This window comes from Colobus angolensis, unplaced genomic scaffold (genome assembly GCF_000951035.1).
Source record: "Colobus angolensis palliatus isolate OR3802 unplaced genomic scaffold, Cang.pa_1.0 Scaffold111, whole genome shotgun sequence".
Classification (NCBI taxonomy): Eukaryota; Metazoa; Chordata; class Mammalia; order Primates; family Cercopithecidae; genus Colobus; species Colobus angolensis.
Window position 1 is genome coordinate 7,194,185 of NW_012112142.1, and position 14,959 is coordinate 7,209,143.

The following is a 14,959-nucleotide window of genomic DNA, read 5'->3' on the forward strand; positions in this document are numbered from 1 at the left end:
AGGGAAAGGAACTTCTCAGCTTTGGGTTATAGAACCCTGTGTTGATTGACTTGTACGTAAGTCCTCCCCACACCAGCTCCCCCATTTCAACATACTTCTGTTCACAGTCTAAGACTTGAAGAAGCAGCTTCATTGGCAGAGTAATTTTATTTAAAAAATCTTTCATTTTGTAAAACTCATGCATGAGGAAAGATCACTGCCAAGAAATTGAGGGTCCTTGAAATTGTTACATGAAAAATATTCCATATGTCCACGTGGACACATCCTGCGTTCCAGTTCTGTTTGTTATTGCATGGATTGGAAACAGAAGAGGGGATGCCCTCACTCTTTTCAGTTAAAGTGAATGTCATCACTTCCCAGCAGCCTCGCTAGATTATGGGTTAATAAGGAGTTCATAGAGTATCTAATTTTGTTATTTGTCTTTGTATCATGGGTACACAATTTGGTGTTACTGGGGATCCCTGATTTTGGCATCTGAGGAGTGGAAGGAAAGGTGGGTCATCTCCATCTGTCCCCTCCACCCTCCCCAACTCCCTTTTCTTCTCTCTCCCTCCCTCCCCGACCTTCCACACATCATACTGTTGGTTTGGGGGCCACCTGGGGCTGGACTGGGATGTACCTTCAGTTTACCTAAGAAGCGTTATGGAAATGTGGTGAGAACCATCACCCCTGTTTTGAAACATTTGTCATTATTATTCTTTCCTCTCCCTTAGAAGGAAATCTTAGTTTAATTCAAAATACGTAGGTGCACTGGCCTCTCACAGCAGGGAAAAGAGTTTCTGTTGCCTAATGACTTAAGTAAACAAATAATAACCACCCCCAAGAACAACAACAAAAAGCCACAAAAATAAACTACACACCATCCTGATTTCAGGCAGGGCTTTCATTTTTAAAAAGCGATTTCTCAAAATGTGCAAAAAAAGAAAAGGCATATAAAGTTGATTCTTAAGTTACAAAGAGATATGTTCTAGAAAAGCTGATTCCACCTTGAGTAATTTAGACACCAGCATTTCTTTGACCTTCTTTAGGTCAAGGGAAGTCCAAACCGTGAACAAAAAAAAATTGTCTTTTAGGTTTGGCCTTATTCTTCTTTTTTGAACAGGATTCAGTGGTTGCCAGGTCATGGTGTATTTAATTCCTTAAAGAGTCCACCACTTGATAGCCTTTCCGCCCTGCAAGAGAGACGTGACACTTGAGGGGGAGGTTTCTTTCATGTGACCCTGCGCCCCCAGCACATGCTACACAGCTCCTCTGAAAGGGGATACGATAGAGGGAAGATTATGTCCATTTGCTATAAAGATAAATGTCACACATTGACTGAATTCTCTTTGAAGCTACTGTTCTGTTGCAGCTAAGAATAAAATAAATGGTTTTTATTTTAAAGACAAAAGTTTCTTGTAGAAGGCCAACAAGATTCCCAGGATGCCATACTCCTGGTTAAAAGAAATAACAGGGAGGGTTTCAGAGAGAGGGTCTCCAAAACATCTTATTGTACTGAATAAAATGTAAATATTCTTAGAAGCAAACCTAGTCTCATACAGCTGAGAACTAAGAATATTTCCTGTGGGTCAATACATAGGGGGTTTCTGGCTGCTGTTTTCTTTAATATTTATGTGATGTTATTAAAATTATTGCAAAAGCGTACAAAGTCCAGAGAGGGAGATCACCTCTCCTGATACTCCCATTAGGCCCATGGTTATTATAGTAAATCTTTTGTTTGTGAGAGTCTCGCTCTATAGCCCAGGCTAGAGTGCGGTGGTGCAATCTCGGCTCACTGCAGCCTCCGCCTCCCAGGTTCAAGCAATTCTTGTGCCTCAGCCTCCTGAGAAGCTGGGACTACAGGCATGCACCCCCACACCCGACTAATTTTTGTAATTTTAGTAGAGATGCGGTTTTGCCATGTTGGTCAGACTGGTCTTGAACTTCTGGCCTCAAGTGATCCACCCTCCTCAGGCCCCCAAGGTGCTGGGATTATGGGCGTGAACCACAGGGCCCGGCCATAAGTCTCAATCAGCCTTAATCTGAGAATGATCCCATACATGAACCTGTTTAGAAAGTTCACTTTTTAACAAAGATTTTTAGAACTGTCCGTCATTCATCTCAATTATATTTTTGTAGTGATTTAAACTTAGTATGGCTCTAGATATCAGACTTCTCTGAATATTTACTAGTTAAAATAGGCATTAATAAAGTCTGCGTCCATAATAACAGATAAACCCAGGGATATCCATTGCTAATCTAGGTTGTTTTTGTTACCATGAAATAGCATTTGAGACACATGACAAAGCAATTCTGTGAAAAGATTTAAAATCCATATGTATTGTTAGGAAGGAAGATGGGTCGTCATCCGACACAGATGTGCACTAGCAGTGTTAGTAGGTCCAGAATGAAGACCATGATAATGCACAGGTTATGCAGACCCAAGGTCACCAGGCATCTTGAACTCTTAAGTTTATGGTAAGGTCTATATGCAGACACTATCCAATTGCAAGTTATGTTGACCTGCTGCAAATCACCACATAGGATTGAACAACAGGAAGTTTGATTTCAAAGCCTACAAAACAGTTACATTTGTTTTTAAAATACCTTTGTGTTAAAACAGTTAAGCTACTACAACCCTCCGTGGTTTAAAAAAAAAATTTTCTTTTTGGCCCAATGAAGTTTTGTTGTTGTTTTGGGGATTTATGCATAGGCAATAGGGTAGAGCAGCAAACCAGAAGTGAAGAGATCAGCTGTAATCTCAGTTCTGCCACTAACTAGTAGAGAGACTCACGGCATACCACCTCAGTTTAGTATCCTCATCTGTAAACAGAGCTGGATGATCGGCAAGATCCTTTCCTGTTTTAGAATTCCTTGCTTGTGTTTACTGCTCAGTGTTTTAAAACTCTGTTTATTAACTCAAAACAAACTTTTTTTCCCCCAATTTTTGAGTTTAATGTTGCTTCTTAAAATTCACTATCAAGCCTCCCACAAGACCATCTCTGCTTTGGGTAGATCTTGTTCATTATAAATAGTTCAGCATATATCACTGTACTTTATTAATGATGTAGTCATACCATATGCATTTTTAATATAAGCTGCTCCAGGTTCATTTTTGGAAATAGCTGAGGTCTAAGTACATGAACATTTATCTGTTTATCCATCTACTCATTTAGAATGTGTATTGGGGCACTATGTGAAAGGCATACACACACTCTTGGCCTAACACAAGTTCCATTGGGACTTACTGGGAGCCTCCTGCATCTTTTCCTTTCATTTCTAGCCCTCATTTCACTTCTCTCTATTCCCTTAACCCAACCTTTTTCATTTAATCTCCTTATGGTCTAACACACACTTATTGAATTATATGTTGTACCTGGCATTGTTTGGGTGCTAGAGACACAAAGGTAAGGACCTCCAGGCCCTACTGCAGCCAGTTCCTCCCTCCACTCTTTACTATCTTTTCCATGTCTTTTTTTTTTTTCCCTGCTGGACTGGATTGTCCATCAGTATTTTGTCTAGGCTGAGCCAGACCCTACCTGAACCACACTATGGACTTCTGCTTATGTATTTCATATTGGCTCCAGTGACAAACTACCATGTTGGGCCAAGCTCTGAACAGTGTATTTATTATGTGATGTTAGTTGTTTAGATTTACATCTGCTCTGATGGTGAGTTTTCAGCTTTGCAAGGCATGTTTAGAGTTTGTTTATTGTCACTACTCTTAATACAACAACTGCTACTACAAGTAGCTTCTATTTACTACGTGACAGGTATCTTATGCACATTCATTATTTCTTTTATTCCAATAATATTACTGCCTATGAAGAGAATAGTTATCTCCAGAGGAGCAGATTAGCAGCTATTCATCCCACTGGTTCTCTTAGCATTTGGTGGAATTTAGTGTTGTTCGCAGTGATAATAAGTAGCTAGTGATATACTTGGGAAAAGTTATTTATTAGGCAGTTGTAAACTAGGCAAAATTATGAACATTTCAATCCTATTGCCTCAAAAGTGTATGGTTCATTCTGAGGAAGTGGTCATATTTCATTAGGTTCTAACTTTAAGTGAAATTTACAGCTGTCAGTTCCCTGAAAATAGTTTGGCATACGAAATAGAATACAACCTTACTTCCTCTCTTCTTTAAAGTACTTAACAACATCATAAACACATGGAGAGCATCCTACTAAAATATGAAATTTATTTCTTGAATAAATAAAAATGCAGATGTTATCGGGGAGATTACTGGCCAAAGGTGAAAATCAATCATGGTACTTGGGTTTCTTTTATCATTTGGTTTCTGTCGTCTTCCTTTCCTGCTGTGATCAGTTAAAAATTTCAAAAATTATAATAGTGTAGCTATTTGACTGCATTTCTTGCAGTTAGTTTCGCTTCATTGTGTGTGTTTTTAGTTTCTCTTCATTGTGTGTTAAATTTTTTCCTAGTCAGTTCAAGTGCACCCTAGTTTGTTCCCAACTCGTGTATTTTGGTACTAATTAAAACTAAGGAAGCATAGCTAAATGGATTTATATGAAATAGTAATATGCAGGGTTAAATGTAATGTACTCTGTAATACATTTGAAATAAAGAATTGTTGATTAAGTAGAAGACTGTGGGTCTCAGAAAGAATAGGAAACGCATTGGTCACATTAGGCAAGGCAAGATGTGAGGGCAAGCCGACGGAGTTCATTTTTTCAGCTAATGCCCTTTTATTGCCTTGCTATGGTGTGCCATGAAATCTCAGGTCAGTGGAAGACATCTCACTTTTTCTCTCCTCTTCAAGACACTTCTGTAAAATTAGGTAGTTTAGGAATTTGATAGTGGGACATACTTCTTGAAGATGGGGATCAATGACAGCCTGTTCGTTTATCTCTTTCCTATTATTTTGATGTTCTTACAACCCCAAATAGACATTGTTACGATTTTTTTCCCTGTAGTGTATGACAGTAATTTCACGTAGAGGCCTGATTCAGTCCTTTCTCTCCAGTCTGTTGTTCATCATGTAGTCTTCATGATCAAAATATCAGGGTGGAGGAAATGACAAGGAAGGATAGAAGACGAGAGACATAATTACGAATAGGACTCCAGATCGGCAGAGGCAATTCACAAAAACAGACAGCAGAAAAGCTACAGGGGGTTAATAAAAATGCTTGTTTATATGTGTCTACAAGGTGTGCTCTTCCTAGAGTAAAAGGAAACCCTCATTTCCTCTTACTCGCCCAATTACAAAAGGAAATACATGTGGTGGAACACATCACAAGTAGATTTTCCAGACTTGATTCTTTTTCAAGTTGCATGGTTGAGCTAACCAATAGACCTTTATTAGTAAAACTTCATTTTTGGAATGCTCTAACTTTATTCCAGAACCTTCTGGTTCCATCCATATCCATTTGAAGTGTTCCTTTGTATGTAGAGACTCAGTTGACCCAATAAATACATGATGAGATTATTTTAAAGTATACTCTTGGGAATATTTTCTTTTAAAATTAGAAGGGTAACGTGTACATTAAAAAATTCAAATAGTACAGAAGGATGTGAAATGAAAACACAAGTTTCCCTCCTGATTCCTTCCTTTTAATCCACAGTCCTTCAGTGTTAACTGCTTAGTGTTTTCCTGGGTATGCTTCCAGAAAGTTTTTATGCAAATAAAAAGATACCATTTTTTGTTTGTTCCATTTATTCATGCCATTCTTCCCATTCCTTCCCTTTATTTTTTCTCAAGTATTTTAAAGCAAATCCCAGACATCATGGTCAGCTTTCTTGTAAATACTTCCATGTATATATCTTCAACAGATAAGGACTTAAAAAAATAGCCAGAATTCCACTATCACATCCAACAGGAATAACAATTGCTAAATGATATTTTGGAACACCTAAGCTATAATCAGTATTTCCTCAATTATCTGAGAAATGTCCTTTTACAGTTGTTTTATTTAAACAGAATCCAAATAAGCTTCACACCTTGCATTTTTTTGTATATATCTCTTATGTCTTTATTTTTCCATAACCTCTTCTCTTTTGAAAATGCCATTTACATGTTGAAGAAACTGGGTCATTTGTCCTGAGGGATTCACACGTTATAGATTTGGCTGATTTCATCCCGTTGGTGTGTTTAAAACTTTTTAAAAAAATCAATTGTATTTCCAATAAAGGGCTAGTTATATAGAGGATTGTTTAATTTTTTATAAGGACATTTCACAGATGACATCAGAAGGCACACGGTATCTGCCCCATTTTTAGTAATGTTAAGATTAATTAGTGGTTTTAGGTGTTGTCAACTTGATCCATCCTTTATGAAGTTCCCTGCTAATATCTCACCTAATGGTTTTCGCTGTGACTGATTCCCATTTTTTTAGAAAACAAAAATAGAATCACCCTGGATATATGGTTTTGTATCTTGCTTTATCCACCAATGCTAATATCCTGGACATGTTTTTATATCATCGTCTGTAGATCTAGCTCATTTTAAAAAGTGCTTTCTATATTTTATTGTGGGCACATATGCCAAGTCATTTAACTGGTTTTGAAATATTTCTGATTCCTTATGATTAAGAAAGAAATGTCTAAGCCCTTGATTCTGCTTATTTTTACTCCCTCTATCCTCAAATTGCAGAGGCTAGTGTGGCACTGAGCAATGTAAGTTGGTAGACTGGAAGTTTAGCAATAGTGTCACAACAGAGACCCTTCACTTTGAGAGCGACTTTAGCTTTCTTTGGAGGAGGCAACTGGTTTGTTTAATTTCTTGAAAGATTAGAGCATTTGTGGTGGCCCCATTGCAGCTCTTCCGAAAGTGGTCAGCAAAGCCCAGTCACCGTGCAGAGGAAGGCAGCACGTATTGTTAGTACCTACCAAAGGGACAGAAATAAAAGGGTCAAAAACCCTGACCTTAAGGCCCCCTGATGGCTACACTGGCAGCAGCATCTGCTCAAGCCACAACTAAACAAGTCAGCAGTAGGGATCCAAAAATTTGTCTCCACTGGAGTTCAGAGAGTGAGGTTTATGATACCTGTTTGGTTTTCAGTGTGGAGCAGTGCATTATTCTCTGTCCCATGTGATTTGTTTTTATTTCTCACTGTTTTACAAGTTCAGGAATTCAGACATGCACTTGAGTCTGACAGTTTCCTTCAGGAAACAAAGCCCCTGCATTCAGGCTTCTCTGACTGTGCATGGTGCCCCTGGGCCCTGAGTTAGGACAGGCCGGGCGAAGCCCCTTGGCAGATGTCTTCCTTTGTGCTGGATGGCCTTTGGAAGTCAGACTTTCACAAGGTAGGATGATCAGATTTCGGAAAATGGAGCCCAGATGAAAGTAACTAGATGAATATGGGTTTCTACCTGAAGAAAAGCAGTACTAAAACTTTCTTATGGATGAAATCTCGGAATTGTCAAGAAAAAACCCCAAATCATTTTTAGTGCTTTTTATATGGCAGTGTATGTGAATTAATGCCAGATGCAATGTACCTTTTTGTATTCCTTAATGTTCCTTCCTTTCTCCTTCTTCCAAGCCTCAGAAGAGGAAAGTGGAAAGCCTTTCCAGTGTCCAATATGTGGTTTGGTTATTAAAAGGAAGAGTTACTGGAAGCGGCACATGGTGATTCACACAGGTTTAAAAAGTCATCAGTGTCCGCTCTGTCCATTCCGGTGTGCTCGCAAGGACAATCTCAAATCCCACATGAAGGTAAGCCACCTACCGACGGCACCTCCTGGAGAGGCAGGCACAGCCAGGGCTCCTGTACATGGTCTGGTGCAGGGGGACCTCCCTCTTGGCCGAGGGAGGGCACCTCACTGATGGAGCATGTGGATGACAGTACTCCGTGTAGCAAGGTAGAATTCAACAGAAAGGTGTTAATGTCCACTTTGCAGCCAAGAACTTAAAGGCAGAGAGAACCTTCAATATCCAAATAATGTATTTACTGAAGGGTGGTCCTCTCCTATAGGGGAGCAGCAGCCTGCCTGGCCTGTGTGCTGACGCATTTCTTGGGGCACTCAGAGGCAGGGTTGGGGAACAGCAAGAAGCAGGGAAAGCCAAGTTCAGGAAGAGCTGCTGGACTGAGCACCAAAGAGAGGGCTCTTGAACCTGCTCCCCTTCCTGGAGAGAGAGCCCTTGTCTGTTACTGCCTTACCCTCCAACTTGCAAACTCAGAGGAACACGCAGAGACACCATGTAGGAGGCATGAAGACATTGAAGGCACCTGGCCTTTAACTTTATTTAGCCCTGTGGGAGGCTTGGGGCCCTTTCTAACAAGACTGTAGTTCTCCTTGAGGCTGTCATTGTTTGAGCTATCATAATTCCCAGGATTACATTTACCAAACATCCAAGGACATAATTTTCAATGTCCTATTAAAAACAACTGGGGAGCTCAAACCTACACTAAACATGTACAGAAGAGTTGACTAGAATCCATGAGTCCCTCTTATGTGAGATGGGGAAAACTTAGTTAGATGGAAATCTTTTTAGCTGACCCCATTAATGCGAAGGGTTTTGTCTCAAAATCAAGGAGGAAACTCATGGGATCAAAAGAGCATGGGCTTTTGAATTTGATGGACCTGAATTGAAATCTTATTATGCAACTTACTAGCTAAGTGGTCTTGAGCAAGTTAACCTTTAGACTCTGAATTTTCTCATCTGTTAAATGGGAATGATAATGTTTGTCTGGAAGACTTATCATTAGTATTTAAAGAGAGAATATTAGCCACATGTCTGACACAGGAATTTTCAATGGAAGTTATTTAATTCTAATAACTATCATTGAGCGTCTTAATAGCAATCATATCTTCACTGATATTTTTGATATGATTTGACTGTTGACATTATTTATAAAGTGTTTGCTTTCCTACCATAAGAAGCATAATGTATGGACATAATTTAGGTATTTGTTTATTTGGAAATCTTGCGATCTAATCCTTCTAAATAGATCCGTAATCACTCTTCAGAATTATAGCTCTAAAAACGTGTGACCAGATAGAACCTCTACTGACTTTAGGAAATAGCTTGGAAGATTAAAAAAATTTAAATCCATGATGTAATTTGTTTTCTATCATTTGCCTTTGTCTCCTGGGAGTAGCATGCCCTTCATCTTCAGAATCCATTTAACCAGGAGTTCTGGTTGGCTGAATTTTACTCAGCCGACTTAGTTTTTACTTTAACCCTCCTCATCCTCTGTCACGTCTTCCCAAAGTAAAAACTTATATTTTAAACCTGTAAGTTGAGTTTCATTAGTAGGATGAGACTTCAAAAGAAATGCCTTTAAAATGAAAATTTGTTTTAGTTACTATTTCCTAAGCTGTGTTTAGAAATTAGGTCTGGCAAATTTAAAGCTTCAGCGGGCAGAAAACTTGCGTCTAGCCTGATACCTTGTAAGCTTGGTTTCAGCTCGGGGTCACTTAAAACAACCTATTTATAAACCCGGAAAAAAAGCAGGGTTTTCAATAGCAGGAACTACTGACCCTGAAACTACAGGGAGATAAGTTGGGTGCCTTGATGACACAGACGGCCGGCCATGGCAGTGTCACAGATGAGAGCTGCAAGGGCTTTGCGGGTCGTGGGGTCTTAGAATGCTTTCAGAACAAATCAATAACCAGGACGATAAAGCCGTTGTGTGAAATTACTACTTTATTCAAACTCATGGTGTCCTAACCTGTTGAGCTATGACTTGAGCTTTTGATACGGGAAGTGTGAGAAAAGCTCATGCAAGTTTAATTTTATCAAATGGCATATTCTTTCTTGTCCCTGCTTTCCACCTCACTTATTGGCTGTTCTTTTTTTAATCAAAGCATTCATGATTTTATTTGTTGAAACATACTTTAATTTTGCTACATTTTGCAAATCTAGTCTACCTGGAAATATAATGGTTGTAGTCTTATGGGTAGATATCCTCTGCTACATCCACCAGAGACTACAAATGTGAATGGACAGACTTTTTTTTTTTTTTTTTTTGAGACGGAGTCTAGCGCTGTCACCCAGGCTGGAGTGCAATCGCGCCATCCCGGCTCACTACAACCTCCATCTCCCGGCTCGAAGTGATTCTCCTGCCTCAGCCTCCTGAGTAGCTGGGACTACAGGCGTGTGCCACCACGCCTGGCTAATTTTTGTATTTTTAGTGGAGACGAGGTTTCACCGTGTTAGCCACCCTGGTCTTGAACTCCTGACCTCAGGCAATTCACCCATCTCGGCCTCCCGCAGTACTGGAATTATAGGCGTGAGTCACTGTGTCCGGCTGTGGACAGATTTTCTAAATGAATTCTGCCTAAGAAGTGGGGTCAGTGTAGCCAGAGATTAAGATCTCAAACTGTATGGTCAGAGAAACCCTAGTTAGAATCTCAGTTCCACCTTAGGGGCTGTGAGACTTTGAAGGAATCATTTAACCTCTCCAAACCTCTGTTTCCACTAATGGAGAAAATAATCCTATAGTCTGTCTCATGAGGTTGTTATAAGAGTTAAATGAGATAATGTACATAAAGCACTTAATACAGTGCCTAGCCTGGAGAAACAACATTCAGTAAATGTAGCTAATACAGTAATCATCAGAAAACCATCTGAATATACATTAATGTTTATTCGCATTTAAAAATAATCAATGAAATGGTATAAAAAATTACTCTAAAATAAATTTTTTTCCCTTTCCCTTTTTTGTGATCTGTCTTTAGTGCTGAGAACTTAGAAAAACTGATAAACAAAGGAATATAAAATTGATCCTTAATCCCATCACCCAGAATGATAAATAACCATTATCACTTTGATATATATTCTTCTATATTGGTGTATCGATTTTTTAAAGAAAAATGGGATTCTACTTTCTTTGTTCAACAAATATAGTACTTACTGTATTTGTATTATAGTACTTACTCTATCCTATTATGTCCTAGGCACTGTAGGTTCTTTTAGCCCACCTTTCCTTCATAATATATTGTGCATATGTTTTTATGACCTGCTGTGGAAGGAGCTTATAAAGGCCTCCAGCTTCCTCAGGGTTATCTCAGATTTCCATTAAGTCCTTTAAAATTTTCCTGGATAAGTGAACCTACAGGAATTCAGCATGAATTCATAAACTAAAATTGAACAGAAAAGGTGAGGAGGACTGCTAAGACAGAGAACACTGGTGAAGTATTGACACGAAACTGACCAAGAGTCAGGGTACTCAGTTCTAGTAGTCTCAGGTCTGCCATTTAAGGAGCTGTAACTTCTCGTGAAGGCCCTCACCTGTTCCCCTACTAAGGGATGAAGTAGAGGTTTCCCCAAATTTCCCCAAGCTCTGAAATACCACAACCCAAGCATCCAACTGCTACCAAGAAATGGCCCCAATGGTGAAGAGATGGCCCTAATGATGTAACAGCACCTGATATGGGTTGTTTATGTGAAATGACCAGGGGGTAGGTGAGCCCCTAAACATGGCCTAGAAAGAATGACGTGCTTTAGAGAAGCATCTCTTCATTTTAGTAGACTAAAAGGGTCTTTAAAGCAAATGTCAAGCTAAAGAGAATAAAAATTATGACAGAAAAGTGCTCGAATGTCAGGAGAGAAGGAGGAAAAACTACAGTCAGAGGATAGAGCTAATACTTCTCTCAAAGGCCAAATGTGATATATAGTCCCTTTGGGAAGGTGTAGCTCAAAAAAAATCTGTTAAGTGCAAAAGTCAACAAAATACCCACTGTTTTTCCTTTAAAGCTTCACTAATTTGTCCGTAACTAAATATAACGAGGCCAGGATCTCGTGGAAAAGAAGTCACATAAAATACATGCACACAGACTGTTTTTAATCCAGGGCTCCCTTTTGATTTTAGAACTTGGGCTCGCGCTCTGTCTGTCCTTTTCCTCCTTCCAGAAGCTGCTTCCGGAGCTTCTGGTCTTGGATTAGCTCCTCTCCTCTCCTGGGTCAGTAGATGTAAAGACACTTCTGAAATGGATCTGCCCCACTGCACTGCTCTCAGGGACGATGGAAGCTCTCTGCCCCGTGACCTTTACCACCTGGTTCTGGGGCATGCTTTTGGCAGCACCGGTCAGGGTCCTGTGGGACTGTTGGTTGGAGGAGATGGTGGGGATTCTGTGAGAAAGCAAATGAAATGATCAGCTCCCAGTGAAATCCCTTTGTTGTGAAAGAACAGAAAGGGGTGATGTTAATAGCTGGTGACAATCGGTGTGTTTCGCCACCCCTAGCACTCCACCCCAGCAGAGGAAAAGCCTTTTCATGATCAGGACTTTGCCTAACTGGGTTTAAGTGTATATGGCTATTTCTGTTGAGAAACTCATGCTTTGGGGGACCCAGAATCTCTTCTGTTGTTTTTTTCAAAAAGCCACAGTGGGGTGCTGTAGCGACAGGATCTCACCATTAACTTTTAATTTCTTTGCTTTTGTTGGTCACTTAACATTATTTAAAAGTATGTTTTGGCTGGTGAATAATGCTTTTGGATTGCATTCAGAATGCATAAACAGCTGTTGTAAAACTTGCTCTCTTGGAAAGGAAACCTACCCAGAGGGGCCAGGTGGCTCAACGGATTAACCCATGAGCCTTTAACCTTGGTGAGACCTGGGTTCGAGTCCTGCTTAGGTCACCCCTAAAAGAGGAGGTGTCAGTTTTGTTTTGCTTTTGGATTCCAATCACTTACTTGTTTGTTCAGATCACACAGCTCCCCAAATCATTTGGCCCACATCTACACAATTGGCAGTTTCTACTTAAGGGAGGGCCAGTCCTGAAATAGCAGAGTGTAGCAGGTCAGCACTAAAGTGCATTGGCAGAGATGAATGGGGAAGTTACAAGCTTATGAGCACCTGCCAGCTCAAAGCCTGGCTCAGGCCAATGCAATGATTTCCTCACTTTTTTAAGCACTAAATTTGGTAGTGACAGAAAGAAAAAAGTTTCTCCCAATTTTTACAGGTATCGTGTGCATGCAAGACTGGAACTGGATTTAAAAGTCTGCATTCTTTCATTGCAGACGTCAGAATCTGGAGCATGATATTATAGCCACGTTTAGAAAAATCGGTTTCCTCTTGCTCAGAATACTTGGTGAGGGTCAGACCTTGGTTTTTCTCCTACTTTGCTTTTTTTTTTTTTGTATGTAATTTCGCTCAATCCATTTATTCTGGGGCCTCAATTTCTCTGTCTTTGAAACGGGAATACCCTGGAGACATTATTTTCTACATTCTTAATTATCTAAGAGCAGCATTTTGAGAATTGAAATTATGTTTGCAAAACATAGCTAATTCTCTGGGTAACAAAAAATTGAATACATACAAAGTGTCATTATTGTGAGAGGAATTACTTGACAGGTTACCTCTTTTCACCCATAACTAGTAATTATGTAAGTTTGAATTGTGCTGGGTTCATAATACTTTCTCCAAAGACATCAACTGAGATCAGATGACTAGAATATTGGGATGCTACCCAAAATAGCATCCATTGGCCGGCTGCATCCTCAGTTGTGAGTGTGGCCCTAATAATGGACTCTTAACCTATGGGGACCCACTTTATGTTTAGGGATTGGCCTCATTACCTGGAGCCCCATAATGACACGCTCTGCGGTACAAACGCCAGCCCTTTGCCCGGTGAGGAAATGATTGATGAATAGTTTGGATCTACAGCAAGGCATTTTCCATAAATGTACGGTGGCTAGCTCATTCTTCTTGCTTCTCCGTCAGGTTCATCAGCATCAGGATCGGGGAGAGACCTTTCAGTGCCAGCTGTGCCCTTTTACTTCCTCACGCCACTTCAGCCTGAAACTCCATATGCGTTGCCATCAGCACTTCCTGAGGACAGAAGCCAAGGTGAAGGAGGAGATCCCAGACCCAGATGTCAAGGGATCTCCCCACCTCAGTGACAGTGCCTGCCTGGGGCAGCAAAGGGAAGGAGGAGGGACAGAGCTAGTGGGGACCATGATGACGTCTAACACTCCAGAGAGGACTAGCCAGGGAGGGGCTGGCGTCTCGCCTTTGCTGGTGAAGGAGGAACCCAAGGAAGATAACGGCCTGCCCACCTCCTTTACTTTGAATGCTGCCGACAGGCCCGCCAACCACACAAAGCTGAAAGACCCCTCCGAGTATGTGGCCAACAGTGCGTCAGCATTGTTCAGCCAGGACATCTCTGTTAAGATGGCGTCTGATTTTCTCATGAAGCTGTCAGGTACTTGAATAGGGTTGTATTCTCTCTCTCTCTCTCTCTCTTTCTCTCTCTCTCTCACTCTCTCTCCTCTCTCTCTCACTCTCTCTGTCTACCAGTATTTTCATTTGTAAAATAAGCTGGTAGAACTAGATGATTTCAAGGTCCCTTGAAATTTGGATAGTCTGCAGTTCCATACATTTTCTTCTTGACTTTGTGTGTGTGTAATCCTTTGGAAGTAGTATTGCTTTGGCTTGGGTCTTAAAACAGTAGGGATTGTTGATTTCCTTCTGTTTTTTTTTCCCCTTGATGAGTTCTTACTGTAGGTGGGAAAGGTCACATGGTAAGCCAGGCTTGTGTCAGTTGCTTGTGTGACCTTGGGCCCTGTTTAACATGTCTCTTCTGCACTGGACTTGTATGGAATACCTCATTTTGGCATTATTCAAGTTCTTTACTGTCTTAATTTATAAGATTTTTAAAGGACATATATACAAAGACTACTTTTAGGAATTATAGACTTCTAAAATTTGAGCAAATGATAACTGTCTTTAAGAAGTTTTTCAGGTTTTTTTAAACAAGAAATTTTTTTATTATGGCAAAGTGTATTTAACATAAAATTTACCATTTTAACCATTTTAGGTGCGCAGTTCAGTGACATTAAGTATGTTCACATTGTTGTGCAAACCATTACCACCATCCATCTCCAGAACTTTTTCATTCTCTCCCACTGAAGCTCATTAAACAACTCTCAGTTCACCTCTTCCCCCACAGGCCCTGGAGACCACAACTTTATGTTTTTGAATTTGACTACTCTAGGGACCTCATGTAAAGTGGAATTTAAAAACACATATTTTAAAAAATTTCTTTTTTTTAAAAAACTGTCCTGATCCATTT

At 40.1% G+C, this 14,959-nt stretch overlaps 1 protein-coding gene across 3 annotated transcripts in view; it reads left to right on the forward strand.

The window, feature by feature from the left end:
* The window catches only part of ZNF827 (zinc finger protein 827), a 180,804-nt gene that overhangs the window by 44,558 nt on the left and 121,287 nt on the right, over positions 1 to 14,959 (forward strand). For all 3 annotated transcript variants that reach the window (XM_011956882.1, XM_011956900.1, XM_011956890.1), the window contains 2 exons: positions 7,482 to 7,654; positions 13,609 to 14,089. In XM_011956882.1, the coding sequence (XP_011812272.1) occupies positions 7,482 to 7,654; positions 13,609 to 14,089 (654 nt within the window). The remainder of the gene's footprint in view (positions 1 to 7,481; positions 7,655 to 13,608; positions 14,090 to 14,959) is intronic.